The sequence below is a fragment of the Sinohyriopsis cumingii genome, chromosome 2 (genome assembly GCF_028554795.1).
Source record: "Sinohyriopsis cumingii isolate HCF-2022 chromosome 2, ASM2855479v2, whole genome shotgun sequence".
In the NCBI taxonomy this organism is placed as follows: Eukaryota; Metazoa; Mollusca; class Bivalvia; order Unionida; family Unionidae; genus Sinohyriopsis; species Sinohyriopsis cumingii.
Window position 1 is genome coordinate 100796582 of NC_142962.1, and position 18532 is coordinate 100815113.

An 18532-nucleotide genomic window follows, 5' to 3' on the forward strand; every position below is an offset into this window, starting at 1 on the left:
TACGTTAAAAAATCCAAATCACACACACACACACACACACACACACACACATCACACCGTTGTGCATGATATTTGTTGCACTCATTAAATACATGGTGTAAATCTTCTGGGGTAGGACAATGCGGGCAATTCACGCCTCTAACACTGTTAATATGAATGTATTTTCCGAGAATGCTGGCCAATAATATATTTCCAGTTTTGATTCTGTTTATAACTTTCTGGCTGTGTTTATTGGCCAGAGTCGTAGCTTTTGTGTCCCTGGATACTTCCTTTTGTATGAGGTAGAGTGTGCGATCTTTTGTACTATTGTCCCATTCCTGCTGCCATTTCCCTAGAATTGTATTCCTGATTGTGTTATAAAATTCTTTGCAGATGTATTGGAGCATGATATGGTTGTTTGTTCGTTGTTTTTTTTTTTTTTTTTTTTTTTGAACTTTTTTTTGTTAGCTGTTTTGTCAGCTTTTTCGTTTCCTGTGATGTTGATATGGGATGGTACCCACATCAATTCATTTGTCCTATCAGGTAGAGTGTGCGATCTTTTGTACTATTGTCCCATTCCTGCTGCCATTTCCCTAGAATTGTATTTCTGATTGTGTTATAGAATTCTTTGCAGATGTATTGGAGCATGATATGGTTGTTTGTTTGTTGAATTTTTTTGTTAGCTGTTTTGTCAGCATTTTCGTTTCCTGTGATGTTGATATGGGATGGTACCCACATAAATTCATTTGTCCTATCATTGTTTTCCATTTTCCTCAGTAACAGGTTGGTCTCCTTTACGAAATTGTCACGCCAGGTGGAGATGCCGAATTTCAGTGATTTTAAGACACTTAGCGAATCACTGATAATTAGTACTTTGCGAATGTTTGTGGATTTCACCCATTTAATGGCTTCATTTATGGCCCAGAATTATGCTGTGTAAATAGAGCAGTTATCTGGGATTCTAGCTCCAAGCTCTATGTTTTTTTCCCCCGGTACTACTATAGCGGCTGCTGTTCTGATAGGATCGTTTGTTTTTGATCCATCAGGGTAAATCTTAATATAATCTTGATATGAGGTTTCTGTGGTAGAGAGTATTGTAGATCTTATCTCTAGAGGTATGTCATTTTTGGGTCCATTATTAATTTATTATCTGCACTTAGTAAAGTATTTACAATTTACAACTGTTCTGAAACTTAAGTTAATGCAATCTTCTGAAAGAAACAAATAATCAAACGGCAATGCGCAGGCCGGTTTTCAATAAAAGTCAAATTATATATATATATATATATATATATATATATATATATATATATATATATATATATATATATATATATATATATATATATATATACATACATATATAATAATAGTAATAATAATGAGGATAAGGACTTTGTATAGCGCCTAATCTTTAGAAGCTCTAAGCGCTATACAACATTAGACAACACCTATAAGATAAAAAATCATATAATGATATGTTTACAAAAGCAAACACCATGAAATTAGAAAACATTAAAAAAAACATGCTGAGAATATTTAAGGGGGGAGACATTATTAGGTCTTTAAGTTTGTTCTTGCAGTCGAAATAAGTGAGTTTTGAGAGCCCTCTTGAATGTGATCACTGTGTCTTTGTGTCTAAGTTCAGTCGGCAATTCATTCCACGTAGCTGGGCCCTGGTATGTAAAAGAACGCTGTATATAATAAACTAATATTTCAAGACATTATAGCCTCTTTAAGAGCTATAAATGGATTCAATATTACCTTTTTCTACCCTTTTGGTGTAGGTCAAAATTGACTTCTTTCACCATTGCTCATTTTATCATTTTATACGATTTACAAACTCTACTAGCCAAATATTAGTGTAAACGTAGATGGCATGTTAAAACGTTTCGTTTTATTATTTGCTGATGGTAGATATAGTTACGGAAACTCTGATCGAAATGCAGCGATTCAACAACGATTTTTTTTCTTTCTTTCTACAATTTACCACGGAGTCCAACGAGTGAAAGAAAAAAAAAAAAGATAGACAAAGTGGAGCTAGCAGTTTGTGATAAATGCATATCTGAAGTAAAGCCAAGCTGTATACTCTAACAACCCTATTACACATATCAATCATATACCAAAATAATGAAAATTATAAGTTCTTTTAATAATACCGAAGATATATAAGGTATTTCTTTTCTAAATAGCCAGCGTAAGCAGCGAGAAAAACCTGGGATATTATTTTATTTGAAAATCTCTTGCAAAATACGAAACATTAGAACGCCACATGTAGCGGATATACTCATACCGAACAAACAGGCTGAGAACCAGGCTCTCGGTAAAAATTTCTTCTTGTGTTTTTTTTATATGATTCTTTAACTATTAAGTGTGTCGGGTAAGTATCAAGAAATAATGCGGTAGGACTTGTTTTGTGGAAAATATACGAATAAGAACGCGCATTGTCATAAAATGATACCGGATATATTGGTTATTTGAAATTCAGCGACTGTTACATAGCCGTGACCCACGTGCACCCAAGTCCAACCATGTACGACATAGCACATGTTTTTGTTTTAGTGCTATGTCTTACTATCCAAATATTGGCCTTTTATAGCCTGTTCTGATGTCAGGAATATCTCCCACACTTGGCCGCCTATATCGACACTCTTCCACTAATTTATCTGTAATGAATATACATATTATTATTTATTTTTTTTTTTTGGGGGGGGGACCAGACAGATGACCCCCCCCCAACCAAAGAAGATAAAGATATTTTATGTGTTTTTGTAGCCCCCAGAGGTGTGTTGTTTGTTTTAATTGTTTTAATTTTATGAAAAGAATTTTAAATAAAATTTTATTTTTATAAATATATGGTTGGGGTATTTCTAAAGAGTCCCTAGTGTTTCTATAGGGTTGTTCATCCGGGTACGGTTTCTATCACCTACTCGGAATTCCTTCCCTAGTTTTCATAGTTGACCATTGCTAGAGGTCGCATATGTCCCATGCGTGCTATATGTGTGTGCTATATGGTATGACTGCTATATATTGTTTTCATGTTGGGACAGCATTTAATTATCAGATTTAGCCCAGTTGTCTTATCTTTTTCTATTGGGTATTGAAATAAAATTTTGAATTTTGACGAGGAAGTGGTGTACTACTTGGTATTATAAAAACCTTAGTGGTTTATGCGTAAAATATTCTGTGTTGCTTTCTCACATTGCTTTATTTATTTGTATTTCTCCCATCTTGAGCAGGTTATCTCTTATTTATTTATTAGCCAAAGTTTCCAGAAGTTTTTTGGCCGCAAGAGTGAGGTTTGGTGAGAATATGTATAGGAGGTATAGAAAAGAGTTTTGAAGTTTGAGTTTTAGACTTTGGTTTTTTTTGTGTGTGTTGTGTATGTGAAAAATTCTATATGGAGTGATTTCCAAGCTCTTCCATGGGCCTGTTCACTTTGCGTAGCGCTCTGTGACATAGCCCCATGGCGTCATCGACCTGTACTTACTCCATATAGGTCCCCTGTCCTTCCCTCTATAATTTCGTTAAATTTAAGCAAAGAGGATTGGTTAGCACTAAAAGTGAGTCTTGTCTGTTAGTCACGTCCGATTTTAATTACTTGTCCACATGCTGTCATAGTGTCAATTATATAGTTGGTGATCTGATACAAGGTTTTTTTGTCAAAGCTTCCGTCTAGGTATAAGATGTTTTGTAGTTTGTAAGTCTCTTTCCTTTTTATTTCGTTGATTATTTTTAGGCGTTGAGACTTTCTGTTTTCACAATGGATCATAGTATGGATTTTGGTAAAGGTGGTTTTTTTTACACAGTGGACATTTCGGCGTTACTCTGACCATATGCCGCCTCACTGCGACCTCTCCTGTCAACCATGCATTATGCATGTATTTGAAGCAGAGGCTTTGTATTTTAAGTGAGCCTAATTTGACCCAGTTTACCCACGCTCTTTTCCAGTTAACGTGTATGTTTTCTGTTTCTACCTTACTTTTAATTTTGCTGGTAATTTCTTCCCTTATCCATTTATAAGTATTTTTTTTCATCTAGATCCCATAATTCCTTTTTATCCCAATACTTAACTAGTAAATCCTTAATGCCCCTAAATTTCCTTGGTGTTTCTAATTGTCTAATTAACTTGTTATTTTGGTTGATATCTTTCCTGTGTATCATTGAGAAGCCATACTAATATATATATATATATAAACCCTCCCACGGTATTTCAGGGTTTGCCTTTATCCTTTTAAATCTATTAATGATATTTGTACACTTAAGAAATTTTTGGGCTAGGTATCGCTAGCCCACCCCTTTCCCTTGCTCTATAAATAGTTTCCTTATTGATGTAATGAGTTTTAAAATCCCATATATAGTCTATAATTCGGTTATCGATTTTATGTAATATATCATTTTTAATGTCTAAAGATTTTATAATATAGTTAAAATTGCCATACATATATGTCTTGGCCACTTGGGCCCGTTCCGTAAGACATATTGGCGTAAGCACCCAGATATTAACATTTTCATTTATTTTTATTTCCATTTGGTTACAGCTTTCCTATTCTTCATTGTGGCCAAGGTATATTCCTAGAGCTTTGACCTTTTCCTTAATTTGTTGTGGTGGTAACCCAGAGTGGTTTCCCCTCCAGTTCCCTATTTTTAGAATTTTCATTTTTTCATGGTTTATATTGGATCCTGAGGCCTTACCGAAGTTTTCAAATTCCTTTACAAGGTGTTTGAAGGAATTATAATCCCTAATAAAGTTTGTGCAATCATCTGCGTGTTGAAGCATTTTCACCTCTTCTCTGATGTTTGGAACTTTGATGCCTTCAATTTGTTTATTTAGTCTTATTTTTATACTTAGAATTTCTATTGCTATTACATATAATAGCATTGATAGGGGGCAACCTTGCCTCACCGATCTTTTAATTTCAAATTTCCCTGTACTGGCGCCATTTACCTGTACACTTGAGGTTATTCCGTTGTACAGGATTTTGGTCCATTTTTGGAAGCTATTTCCAAATCCAAATTTCATTAAAACTTTTTGCATAGTGTTGTGTTCTAATCTGTCAAAGGCTTTTTCCTGGTCGAAAAGTACCATAGCACCTTTCTGACCAGAAATGTTTTTAAAATCTGTTATTGTCTTAATACTTATGATGTTTTGAATATCCCACCCTTTTGCCCCACATGTCTGGTTTATGTTAATAATTTTATCCATGCCTTTTTTTACGCATTCTGCTAGTATCTTACTTAGAATTTTATAGTCTGTATTAAGGAAGGAGATGAGCCTCCAGTTTTTTAAGTCTTCCCTGTATCCCTTCCCTTTATATATTAAAGTAATTATTCCCTCCCTTATACTGTTGGTCATTTTATCATTTCTTAGTAAAATATTATTATACAACCACTCTAATATGGGCGATATCTCTCCACAGAATTTAATATAGAATTCTGAGGTAAGTCCATCTCTACTTGGCGATTTCCCTTTTGCTAAGTTTTTGATTACACTTGTTATTTCATTTGTCGAGATGAAATTATCACATAAGTCCTTATGTTCTGATGATATCATCTCGCATTCTATTTCTTTTAAATATTCAGCTATCACATTATCTTCTATTTCTTGAGACTGATATAGTTTGGTATAGTAACCCTTGATTAAATTTAAAATTTCCTTTTTGTCAAAAGTTTTTCCATTATTCCCTATTTTTAAACTATCTAGAATTTTCTCACCCCCCTCAATTCTTCCCTTTTATATGGTCCTTCTGCTTTTTTGTTAACTTGAGTAAATTTCCCCACTTTTATTTCTTTCTCTTTTTTCTCATCTTCTAGTATTTTGTTTAGTTTCCCTTTTAAAATATCTTCTCTTTCTGTAGTTAAGTTTGTTTTTAATAAGTTATTAATTATAACTTTTTCCATTTTAATTCAGTCTGCTCTCATTTTTGAAAAAATTATTGCTTTTTTGTGTGAAAATTTTCTTTAAATTGTCTCATTCTTGGATAATATCTCGGTTTCCCTTATTTATGAAGTTTTTTATTTCTTTAATTTTTTTGATGACTTCTGGTTCGTCTAAAACTTTACTGTTCAATTTCCACTCTCCGTTACCCCATTTAGTTCTATATGTCATTTCTAAATCTAAAAAAGATAAAATTGTGGTCTGATATTTTAAAATTTATTATGCCTGCATCTTTATGTTTTTCCCAAAATTAGTCCCATAAAATTTGTCAAGTCTGCTTCCTTCTCCTATTTTATACTCGTATGTAAATTCTCTTCTAAGTACATTTAATTTTCTATATATATATCTGTAAATTTGTGAATTTTTAAAAAGTTTTCCAATTCTAGTTTAAATCTTATATCATTTGTTGTTAATGGCCCTTTCCTATCTAGTGAGTCCCCCACCCAGTTAAAATCACCCCCTAAAATAAGATCTTCCATAGTATATTTCTCTAAGTATTTGGATAATTTCTCTAAGAAATGTTGTTTTGGTATTTATTTGCCAGAACATAAACATTAACTAAGTGAAAATTTCCAATAACTATATGCAACAATCTCCCTTTAAAAAATTCCCCTTCCTCCTTTCTTTCCCAATTACACCCTATTTTAATTTTTATTATTACTGCCACCCCCCACCCCCACTTGTATCTCTCCCTACGGAATTATAAAGAGTATAATCCCGTTCATTTTTTTCTTCACAAAGTGTTATTAGTTCTTTGTTGAAACCATTATGAGATTCTTGTGTGAAAATAAAGTCATATTTGGTTATTTTACTTAAATTTAAAAATTTTCCTTATTAATTCCATTGACATTTATAGACAGAAGATGGAAGTTTTTTCCTTCCATTTTTGCCTGTTTTCCAGGTTGCCACTTTTTGGTTGTACATGTATATAATACATATAAATAGTGTTAGTTTAAGAATATATTAAATCAGTAAAATGGTGTTTATTAATTAGAATTATTTGGGAGGGGGGAAACTGGGTTCCCCCCGTTGTACTATCAGTCGATGTCCTTAGGCTGTCCTCGTCCGTTTTATTTGTGGGGTCTGTTGTGTTTCCAATGTCCATTCCAGTCTCCGTATCCATTATCATTTTCTGTTTCCCTAGTTTGTCTCGTGTCATCTGTTGCGCTATCATACTCTGTTCCAGTTTTGAATCCTTCATTGTCTTTGTCGCTGTCGTCCTTGCTTTCATCCGTCGTGCTTTCCTCTTCATTTAAATTTTTCGTTTCCTCTCTGTACTCCCTCCTATTTTTTTCATTGTTACTTCCCTAATTTTGTCATCATTCTTCCCTTGTGTTGTACTTGGTGTATCCTCCTGTGCCTCATCGAAAGTTCCCTCTTGTGATGAGGGGTACGCAGATTTGGCCTTACTTTTTTTAATCTTTTTGTTTGGGAGGGGTGTAGAGCATGTCAGGGGGGCTAATCCTGAAATATCCGTCTTTTATCCTTCCTCCCCCTCTCTCTCTTCCTCTTGCACCGACTTCCCTTCTTCCTGTAATGGGGTATATCTATTACTAGTGGTTACCATTTCTTTGGCCATTGTCTTTGGTACCCCAGTTTTGTTGGGGCTGAGATATTCTTCCTGATGCTGGGTAGCTTGCATTGTCTCTACTATTGTCTCATTATGGGTCTGTGGTAATTCTGTTTCAGGCATTTCCTGTGTTCCTTCCATTCTTGCTTGTAACACTTGGTCTTCAATGTCACTCATCTTTGGGGGCACAATGTTGTTAGGCACTGCCTTACTTGCATAGGTCCCAGGGGCTGTTGCTGTTTGTTTTAATGTCTGTAGGTTTTTGCAATCTTTCGGGGCATGCCCTGCCTGGTTGCATATGGGGCACTTCCTGTCATTTTCACTGCCCCTATACCAAGTTTTGAGGCGAAATTCCATGACGTAGAAAAATATGGGTATTTTCCTTGCTTCTTCTCTCGGCATTAATAATATTCTCCCTCCAGTCTTGATTGGTCCAAATCCTCACACCATTGCCATTTTGTTTTGTCATAACTTTGGCCTTGAAATTGTTTTAGACATTCCTGACCCGTTCCTTTGTCTCTATTTCCAAGGGAAGTCCAGATACATGAACCTCGACCAGTTTTGCTTCTATTTGTCTAGTGAAAGGGGTTCCTCTCTCACTTGGGCCACCACCCCTTTGAAGTCTATGGACTCCATTTCTAAAAGGGGAGTATCATATTGGCGGGGGTATATGCATTATTTGTTATATCCTGCATTCTGCAGGCTGTCAATTTTTCAATGTCAGTCCCCATGGTATTCAGAACTGCAAGTATTTCTCCCTGTATGTGGATGATGGGCATCATTCCAAAGTCTAAGATTTGACATCCTTGGGGGTGGTGAGCTATTAATTGTCCGTCAATAACCTGCATCTTAAAGTACAAACTCATTTTCGTGCCGTTGGGCTGTTTATGTATATTCTCTTCTTGTTCCATGTTAATCCTTGGATTCTGAGTAAACTTCACTTTTGTGGGTCTCACACCACAATATGGAATATCTATTTTACAGGTAATCTGTCTAGTTTAGAAGGCGGTCAAGCACCCTAAACATGTATAAATATTGATAGCAAATTGTGACAGAAATGTTCTGAAAACCTAGACCCCTTTCTAGAAAGTGGTCTGAAACCAAAAAATACAAAAATAGTCTAAAGACAAAAAGTGACAAATTAAGGAAAAGAAAAAAACAAAATAAAAATAAAAAAAAGAAAACAAAAATGAAATGTGATAAGGTGAAAAGGGTTCTTACACTCGGGTGAGATACTTTTCCACTTTGCTGCTTGAAAATATGACAATAGCAAATCGATGCATTTTCATGTTTCGCTGACCTACATTTGAATTTGTTGCATTGCGACGGTAGTCGAGGTATGCCAAAGTATGTTTAAGTAGTTTCATGAGGTGGATATGTTTCTTGAACTAAGGGGGCAGGGGCATAAAAAAGCATAGGAATGGTATCCACTTGACCAAAGACATCAATGGCAATTCATAGTAGAACAAGTTTATGCACCCCACACCCAAATTTCTACCTCCAATTTTCATGTCCGAGGGTCATTTTTGACACCATGTGATGCTCATAGTGCAAACACAAGTCCTTTTCCTAGATGACAGTTGTGCAAAACAGGTGTACTAAACAGGCTGATGCTACTAAAAATAGTTGTCATCCAAGTCGTTTTTGAGATATTCTGCTTTCCCCAAACCCATGTGTTTACTGCTATGGGAGGCTAGCTCTTCTTCCTAGCCTACTATTAGTATTTTACTATCAACATACTGCAGAGTAACTATAGAAGGTGTACATGCCTGATATCAGTTTCAAGAACTTCACCAGCTTGAAATACCTAGTTCACAGATATATCAGTATCTTTAAATAATAAACAATAATAGCTGAAAAAGTCACTCCATAGCCTTAAGTTAAGAAATTTGCCAGTGGCCAATTTACTGAACTGGACACTGCAGCCTAAACGAAACATTGTTTACAGTTCCATATTTTTATTCATTTCGTTAAGGAATAATATTTTTACTTAACCCAATTTTGGCATTATAAGCTTTCATCGCTTTCCAGCCATCTGAAATGTAGACCAACAAAACTTGAAAACGGATCCATTTCTTTTGTGAGACATTTCAAAAAAAGTTCATATAAATCATACATTTTTTGAAACTTCATGTCTTGAGAAGTCAAAATCTGAAATCCTTTTTAATTCTTTAAATTTTTAAAAAATTTTAAAAGTTTGATCATGAAAACAAGGTGTCTGCCAAAATGTAGACTTGCTTGGTGCATTGGGTAAAAATTCCATTTGTATGCATGAAAATTTTAAAGGAAAGCAATGAAATTGTAAATAAAGTCTAAAATGTATTTAAATATCTAAATGTATCAACTGGTTGCCTTGATACATAGCACATTTGTGGCAGCATCAGTCGGAAACTGGTTATTTTTTTTTTTCTTTCCAGGGTTACCACTTTAGGCAATTATAACATGTACATGACACAAAATCAAGTAACTCACTTTTCAAATGTCAATAAAAAAACAATAATAAATAACAAAACTTCTTATAAAAATGGTTTTGAAGATATTTTAATGTTAATGCACATACCATTAAACAATAATCTTTAAATCTCCTCTTTTGTTATCTTCCAACAGTTTATAGGAATAAATCGCACTGACTCTACCATATTGAACTGTTACCATTTTTGTGTCCTGGAACCCGGGATAAATATAAAAGAAAAATAATTTTCTTTCTCATTAGTTGAATATCCCTGGATTATCATAAAATGTTTTTTTTCTTCTTCTCACATTAAATGTTTTAGCACAGTTTCATAGTCATTAGCTGGGGAAAACATAATTAAAAGAAGAACCGTTCACTGTCAGTATCTTAAATTCAAACTTTTCCATTAAACTGACACTACAATAAAAAAAATCATTTTACATTTTTAAATTTAAGTGTACATATATTTTAAAACAAATAAAATAATTAGTTCTTGAACATACTAATGACAATACTGGTACTTAATTTTTCTAATAACATTTCTTTGTAATTTACCAAAGAATATTATTTATGAGAAGATTATATTATTAATGATGTTATTATTTGGATAATTTTATGTCTTAATAGGCATTTAAAGCAATATATCACTTTTCAGGAATTTTAGCATATTATAATTGATTGAAATTTAGAAGAGTTACTGAGTGTGAAAAGTGTTATAATTAGAAGATTACATATACATAACAAATTGATGATGCAATAATTAGAAAGAGTTTAAAACATCATTCCTCAGTATTGTTTTACCTGAGATATTACTTGCCGGCCAATGTACCATTTTACAGCATTTCCTTCCTGGATAGCATGTTTCACTTTTTCCCCAACAATAATAGGGTTATCTTCATTTCCATTTTCAGTCATTGAGAATGCATGATGTACAATGTTTTTTTTTTAACATATACAGTATTATAAGCTTTAAACCTTTATGTCCATTTTCAGTTTTACTTATTCTAAACACATCTTTGTCCTGTCCTAGTCTTTGCTTTAATACTTGTTTTCTAAATGTTATTCGAGATTTTAAAGCTGTCTCTTTGTCAGCTTTGACCACTCCGGTGGCCTACTGGTTAAAGCGTCCACCTCGGAAGCTGGATATTGTGTGTTCGAACTCCGGCAGAGTCATACCAAAGACTTACAAAAATGGTACTAACGTAACAGTTGCCTCGCTTGGCACTCAGCATTAAGAGGTTAGTGTTAGGACTGGTTGGCCTGGTATCAGGATAATGTGGCTGGGTGGGACATCATGCTACATGTCTGCGGCATGATGCCCCAGTGCTAGACATCACCGTAAACTGTCACACTGCTTTTAAACACTTAGCCTTGGTTTAATATTGTTTAGGGTCACTCCATCTGGTGCTGTCTCGTCCATTTCTCATTGATGCTGGAGCCTGTGACTTTAAATTGCAGAAGCACGAGAAGTGTACATCTCAGAATTGTAGCACATCATCTGTTGATCAAGCAAACCCTAGCAACATCTCCTGTCCAGTGTGCCACAGACAGCATATTTTGGCCAGATCAGCCACTTGTAGTAACCAATAGTGATGTCATGGTCAGCTTCAAACTTTAAATATTTAGGCAGACAAGGAAAATTTCAGAACAGTGAAATCAAAGAGGCAGAACAAATTAATTTTATACAGATTCAAAACTTGAAAATATATTGTAACACCCCGTGTGTTTTATCAAAAAGACCAGAGTTCAGGACTTAAATGATTTTTATAAATAAAAATGTTAGATATCACATAGTGACTGTTACATCAACACAGTGTTCATCACAACACTATAAACTTCTGATAACATGAGCAGAATTGTTCATCTAGATGCAAAAAGACTACAATAAAGTAACCATATTATGGAGAAGTTAATTTTATTATTTTATTCCTCTGCATAATAACATCTAATTAGATTGTAACTCATTTTGACATAGTAGCTTGATCTCTCAATGAAAAAATAATTTTACTGCTAGTGTACTAGTGTGGTGGGAGATTGCAGTGGCTTTATGAAGAATTATTTCATAATAATTATATGGCGTTTAAATTCACTGATAAGGCCGAGTGGTCTAAAGCGCTGTCCGTTACGGATCACTGCCATCTCACCTCTGTCTGCATGGGTTCAAGTCTCAGATTTGGCCAATGTGGGTATGTGAGAAAGTCTGCCAGTAGCTTCTCGTGGGTCAGTGGTTCTTTCCAGGGGTTTTCCCGGGTTCTTCCTCCACCATTATTACTGACTGCCATGTATAGCATATCATGTGCTGAAAAATGGCGTTAAAACCCTACAACAACAACCACAACTAACTGGTAACCATGTAATAAATGTACTTAAATTTTTTCATAACATGTGATTTAGTTTTGGAATTTTGTAGTGTTAAGTAATATTGGTGACGTGAAAAGTAATTGATGGCTTTCGATTGGACTTTAAATATATGGCCAAATTTATTTTTTACTTCGATGTTTATACTTTGCTTCTCTCGCAGCTATTTGCTGCTGCACTGTCTGCACCCACATTTATAGATTCATCACATCGCATGACCTTAGGCAATCAAAGCGTGTCCTTAGGGCTGTTGTGTCCTACATCTTACTGTTTCTGTAACAGAACTCCACTGGATGGTTGAAGTCACTAATTTATGGATCACCATCGTAATTCTGGCCTTGATATTCCAAACTTAAGAAATGTCATATAATTCATTTTATAAACTATTCATGAGAAATTCCAGCATGACGTACACATGGTCCAACATGGAAATGAATAAGGCACAATAACTGCTCACATGCCAACTTATTTCCACTTAATGTTGATGTTTTGGAGCTTGTAGAGCTGGTGCCATTAGACGAATTCCTTGATGAATTCATTTATATTCATGACAAAAGCGTGACATTACGAGGACCAGCACAAGGTTTTATACTCGCATGCAAAAGAGAATGCAGACAGCGAGCTAAACGATGGGTGGGTGGCATATGTTCAGGAATATAAGAAGCAATTCACACCTGATGTTTTCTGTGTCAGATAAAATAAGGTGATAAAAAATAGCAGTCTCTTGGGTCAAACATCATCTCATGCCCCAATATTTAGCATCGAATAATCATGACACATTGAATGGACAATGTTTGTGCATGCAAAACTCGATTCATAATGCCATAAAGGCAATACAGTATAGTTAATCTTATCATGATCGTTTTTTTTCTTTGTTATTATTATTATTATTATTGGAAAGGGAATGTAGTTCTTAATAGTTTCTAGCCAGATTAATAGATAGTCCCTTGTATTCTCTTTTGTTGAGTTAGGCATTACAGTATGTTTAAAGACATTATTCTGTGTAATGCAGAGCACTACCTTTGCACAGGCATCAGTATGTTTGTTAATACAGATGCACTCATTACATAGGGTTTACCTATCTGTATATCATTTTAAACTGAATTATAGGGACATAAACAGTTTATCCAGACAGTGTTTCTAATCTTCTATCAATACATTGCTTCTTATAGTTCTTAACAATATTAACGTTGCTCAGTGGGCAGTTGAACTCCAATTGTTAAGTGGAAGCATTCATTCAAATTGCCCAAATATGTTTTTCAAGCTGTTATGGTGGAATTCTAATGTGGCAGGTAATGTTGGAAAATAAAAACATCTCCAAGGAATAATTTGTTAGTCTGATGTCAAACTGGTACGGTGATCACCTCAGGGCTGAGCAAATCCCATAGCCCGATCCCGGACTAGTAATTTTTTAAGTCGGGCAAGTAAAATTTTCCAGGGTGCTAGTCCAGGACAAGTGTTTTTAAAAAAAAGTCGGGCTAGTCCTTATTTTGTATGCTTTAATCACTATATCTACCTTTATTAGGCCAATCATGCCCTCCGGGCGTACTGAATACTTGATTCTACCCCTCTTCTTGTATACATTTACATTCTGTTACCGCTTGACTGCATATTGGGCTAAGCGACCAAATTATTGGCATATCAAAACACATCAAACAAAAGAAAGCCAGTGTGATCAATTAGCAGTGTTGTAAGCGGTTTTGTTGCAATGAGTTTACTCAGTCTAGATCATAACGAGTGTCTCACTATGATTTTAATCCAGTAAGTCAGTGTAATTTATGAAAGGTAGTTTACCGACATCAGTGTTGGTTTCCTTTATGAACTGATTAAATGACAGTAATGATTCTTTAATTTATAATTGATTATACAGATGATTAACTTCCACGTGTGATATTGTGTTTGAAGCGATACAATTACGCTAATTAATGAGCTGTTTCAGTTTGTATTTAAAAGAGAAAATTGATGTTATGATCACTATAAGTAGTTGTTAAGCAAGCTGATACTTACTCTGTGGATAAAATGAGTTTGCTAAATTATTTTCACAAGGAAGGAAAATAAAATACCCCATCAAAAATTTCAAAATAAATTTTTGATAAAAAATTCTGTAACTAAACAACAGCACACAGCATATCTGAGGGGGCTACACACAGATATAAAGCACATTTTTCTTTTTTTTTTTTGGAAGTGGGGCCACATCTGTCTGGTGCCCCCCCCCCCCCCCCATAGGAAGGTAATAACGGTGATTCGGAGAAGACTTCATTAAGGAATTCCTTAAACCAAAAGAGATTATTAATGCTAATGAACATTTCTGCAAATAGACCAGAGCTTGAGGACTTTAACCCAGACACAGCTATCAACTGCTGGCTTATTACTGGTGCAGGTGGCAGACATATACATGGACATATTTTTAAATCCATCAGCTAAAACATATATACATGAACCTGAAGAAGCCAAATGTATAACAACCAATGTTTTTGAAAAATTAAATTCTTTTAAGAAATAATTATGTTGTATATTATTTCATTTTTTCTTTTTCTTCTATGGATTAAGTACATACGTCTCATCAAATCTTGGCAAGTGATTACCATTTTGGGACCAGTGAAAAGTAAGGTGGGACTAGTGAAGAGAAAGGTGGGACTAGTGAATTTTCTGAAACCACTTGTCCTGGACTAGTGGTCACAAAAAAAATTTGCTCAGCCCTGCACCTGTATGTTAGGATCACCTAAAAGTCTATGTCTACAAAATACTCCCACAATGTTTATTATACCATTATACATCAGTTAGTGGGTATTCAGCTCTTCTTTTTATAAAACAAAACTTATAAATATGCTATTAGAGGGTCCCATGAGTGATGGCATTGCACGATTTAGCTTGACAAGTTGCAGAATGCTATTGTTTATGTAATAGGCCTGCATGTCTCATTCATTAGCAGTTGAATAGAGAGATGAAAAGACTGTATATATAATGACTTTTTTTTCTTCAAAGTGATCCCACCATGAATGCAGTAGGGATATTATAGTATTACCCTTTTCCATCTGTTCATATTGTAATGTTTTGGTTTGGTTTGGGTTTTTATGGCACAGCAACACAGATGGTTTTTTTAGTACTAAGGCAATCTTAGTAAATTGCCGTGCCCATGGACACACCATGGTAGCTGGTCCAGTGGTAGAACTTGAATCTGCATCCATTCTGTTGATAGTCTGTCATGCTAATCATGGAACCACTGGGGCTTATGTTATATTTTGGGATTTAGGTGAGTTTTCCAAGCACTATGGTGAATTATTCCTCATCAATAAACACATTTCTAGTTCATTTATTTTCTTAATTTTCAGGAACTAAAGATGAGATGACATTTTGGCTACCCTGTTGACTAATTATTTAATGGTGGGAAATTGATTAAGATGGCATTATACAAGATCTATCCCCAAATTCTGGCAAATAGTTGTCGGATATCAAATGCTACCCAGAGAAGTCTCCATGCACATGCAAGAACTTTAAGACTAAAACGTGTAGATCTTTTTCTCATAACTAGATATAATAGCAAGTATTCTTCGAGAAAACCTTCAGTTCCTCAACAAGCTTATGTGCAGTCTCTTGACAGCACTCGCCACTCGAGGGAAAAAATCTTTCCAACAACAGACGATGAGCACAATTCCTCTGATGAAAAGAAACTTATTTTTCAATCAAGTACTTTAAAATTATTTACAGAAAGACTGTGTTCTGATGAATGTAGCTTAGAAAATATTGACTGGATGCAGCTGCGTGAGGACATTCTCAAAGAAAATCCAATGTTAATGCGGAGTATTGACTCAGTTCTCATGAATTTCCTAATTGTTGCTAAGAATGTTAAATTGGGAATTTCATTCTATGAATATCTGAAGGCAAACCAGCTGTGGAATATTTCTGTTTTAGCATCATTCATATATCTCTGTGGAAGATTTGGTGGAAAGGAGAAACAGAACTATGTTCAGGAGGCTTATGAAAAACTTGAAGAAATAACTACAACATTTGACTTTAAAACTTGCTGTGATTTAGTTACAGGTTTTTCTTACACAGATATGTGGAGAAAAGGTGTTGAATTTCTGGAGATGAGCAAAATAACTTCCAGCATTGCTTCTGTATCCAGTTATTCAGATCTGATACGGGCAGCTATTAGAGAAGGGGATTTGGTCTTTGCAGTAAAGATGTTTGAAGAATGCGTTGGAAGTGGGTTAGTTCCTTCAGCTGCAGTATTTGATTGCTTCTTGATGGCATGCAAAATGGGAAAGTTTACAGTTCCAGATCTTCTTAATTTATATCGGAAATATTCTCAAATACCTAATGAGTCCAGTGTGAAAGGCCCATTATTGGAACATTTTCAAAGGTATGAGCTATTTCATTTGTACTTTTACTTATGCTTATACTCCAGTCATTTGTTCCAGATTGCCCTGTCTGTATCATATGTTTCTGCACCATGAAATGTGAAGATAAATTTTATGTCCATTGTCTTTACTTGCCCAAGGGTTGCCCATCCAGTTCATTCAACATAGACGTGGAATAAAGTGAATCAGTAACTCTTGGTCCTTAGTGAAGATGGGTATCCACATGTGTGTTTTTCATTGCATTGTTTTTTTTTAAACTCTTAATTAATGCAGCCTCTCAAAAGCATGCCACTGATCAGGTCCATCCATTAGGGGGCCCCTGAGTGGTCTAAAGTGCTCTCCGTTACAGATCACTGCCATCTCACCTCTGTCTGTGTGGGCTTGAGTCTAGGATTCGGCCAATGTGGGTATGTGAGAAAGCTTGCCAGTAGCTTCTCGTGGGTCGGTGGTTCTTCACAGGTTTTTCCCATGTTCTTCCACCACTATTATTACTGGCCACCATGCATAGCCTATCATGTGCTGAAAAATGGCATTAAACCCCACAACAACAACAACAACAACAACCATCCATTAGATTTAAAGTTGGAGGGTGAGTTGTCAAAGTAGGTGGGGGTTTTGGGGGACCTCCCTCAACAGGGATACAGGTTTTTTTCGTTAGTAGCCAGGTAAATAACCCACTCCTGGCTGATGTGGAAAGCCTTGACTGGTGATGTAAAGAAATTATTGCCGGTTAATGGAGATGACTTTTGAGAGAAGGTTGTATGGTGCTGTACAACATAAATTACCCAGGCATTGACCACCATGTCCCTTGCAGTTTTCACTAATTACAATGTACCGATTTAGTAAAAGCCACTGGGATGAAAAGTAATTAATCTTTTAAAAATTGCTTCATTTAAAGACCCATAGTGTTCTGTAGTCCAGACTGTAATTGACTGTCAGTTTGTAATGAGTGGTTAACTAATTGGTGACAAAATTTGAAAACCTACTGTCATATTTGTAAATATTACCCATATCAGTCTAGTTTACATTGATCAAAACCCATTGACATTTGTATTCAGAAGAGGACACATAAACTGACTGTCCATCACACTATTGTTATCATTTTTTCATTGAGTAGACACAGCTATCTGTCAGTCACAAATGCAGAATCTTAAAGTATCTTATTTTCTCTACTATTTCTTATAAGTTGTGAAATTCTGCAAAACTTTAATATTTACTTGTATAGCAATACTTGCACAGACAAGTTTATTATATTTTGACCCATTTAATCCAAACACTTGCATCCACAGCTCAAATTTGTTAGCCAAGTTAAGTGAGCAGATATACTGTTTTCCTGGATGAAATCTGTGCCCCTCCCATTAAGTCCAGATAAACGACATTTGCCCTAAAATGTCAGTTGTCACAGATTTCCTGTTTTGAAAATATTGCAGTGCTTAATTGCCATGATGTTGCAATTTTCCAACTATTTTATTAGGGTTGTGTGAGGTTAAAAAAATTTCATGAGTTGTGATCATTTTCCATAATTTCCAACAAAAATTAGGAAGAAACTGAAACTAGAGCTCAAAGCCCCAGACTGTCATGCTGGTCACTGCATCCAACTTTAATTTCCCATGACATTTTGAACTTGAAGCTGGCAGAAAATAGTAAATCTTGCCAATATGTTTTGCATACTGCATCAATTTTGAAGGAGTTGAAAGAAGTCCTTTAATTTTCAGACTAGTCAGCATGCATCTCAGTCTAGCTTTTCCAGCTAGATGTTGTGCATGTTGAGACCGTGGCCTTGGGTTATATTTAGCCAATGTAAAACATCACATATGTTCAACCCTTCTCTGCATCGTCATTTTAGTTACAAATGTCACTTAAACGTTGCAGCA

General features: G+C 35.1%; 1 protein-coding gene across 2 annotated transcripts in view; it reads left to right on the plus strand.

Moving 5' to 3' along the window:
- The first annotated feature begins 2263 nt into the window (after nt 1–2263).
- Nucleotides 2264–18532, plus strand: part of LOC149805482 (mitochondrial ribonuclease P catalytic subunit-like) — a 44423-nt gene continuing 28154 nt past the window's right edge. Inside the window, exons 1-2 of one of the 2 annotated variants that reach the window (XM_089950073.1) lie at nt 2264–2302; nt 15630–16660. In XM_089950073.1, coding sequence (XP_089806199.1) covers nt 15699–16660 — 962 coding nt within the window. In that variant the 5' untranslated portion in view covers nt 2264–2302; nt 15630–15698. Of the gene's footprint in view, nt 2360–15629; nt 16661–18532 lie in introns of both variants that reach the window. The other variant, XM_089950072.1, reaches the window with a different exon arrangement.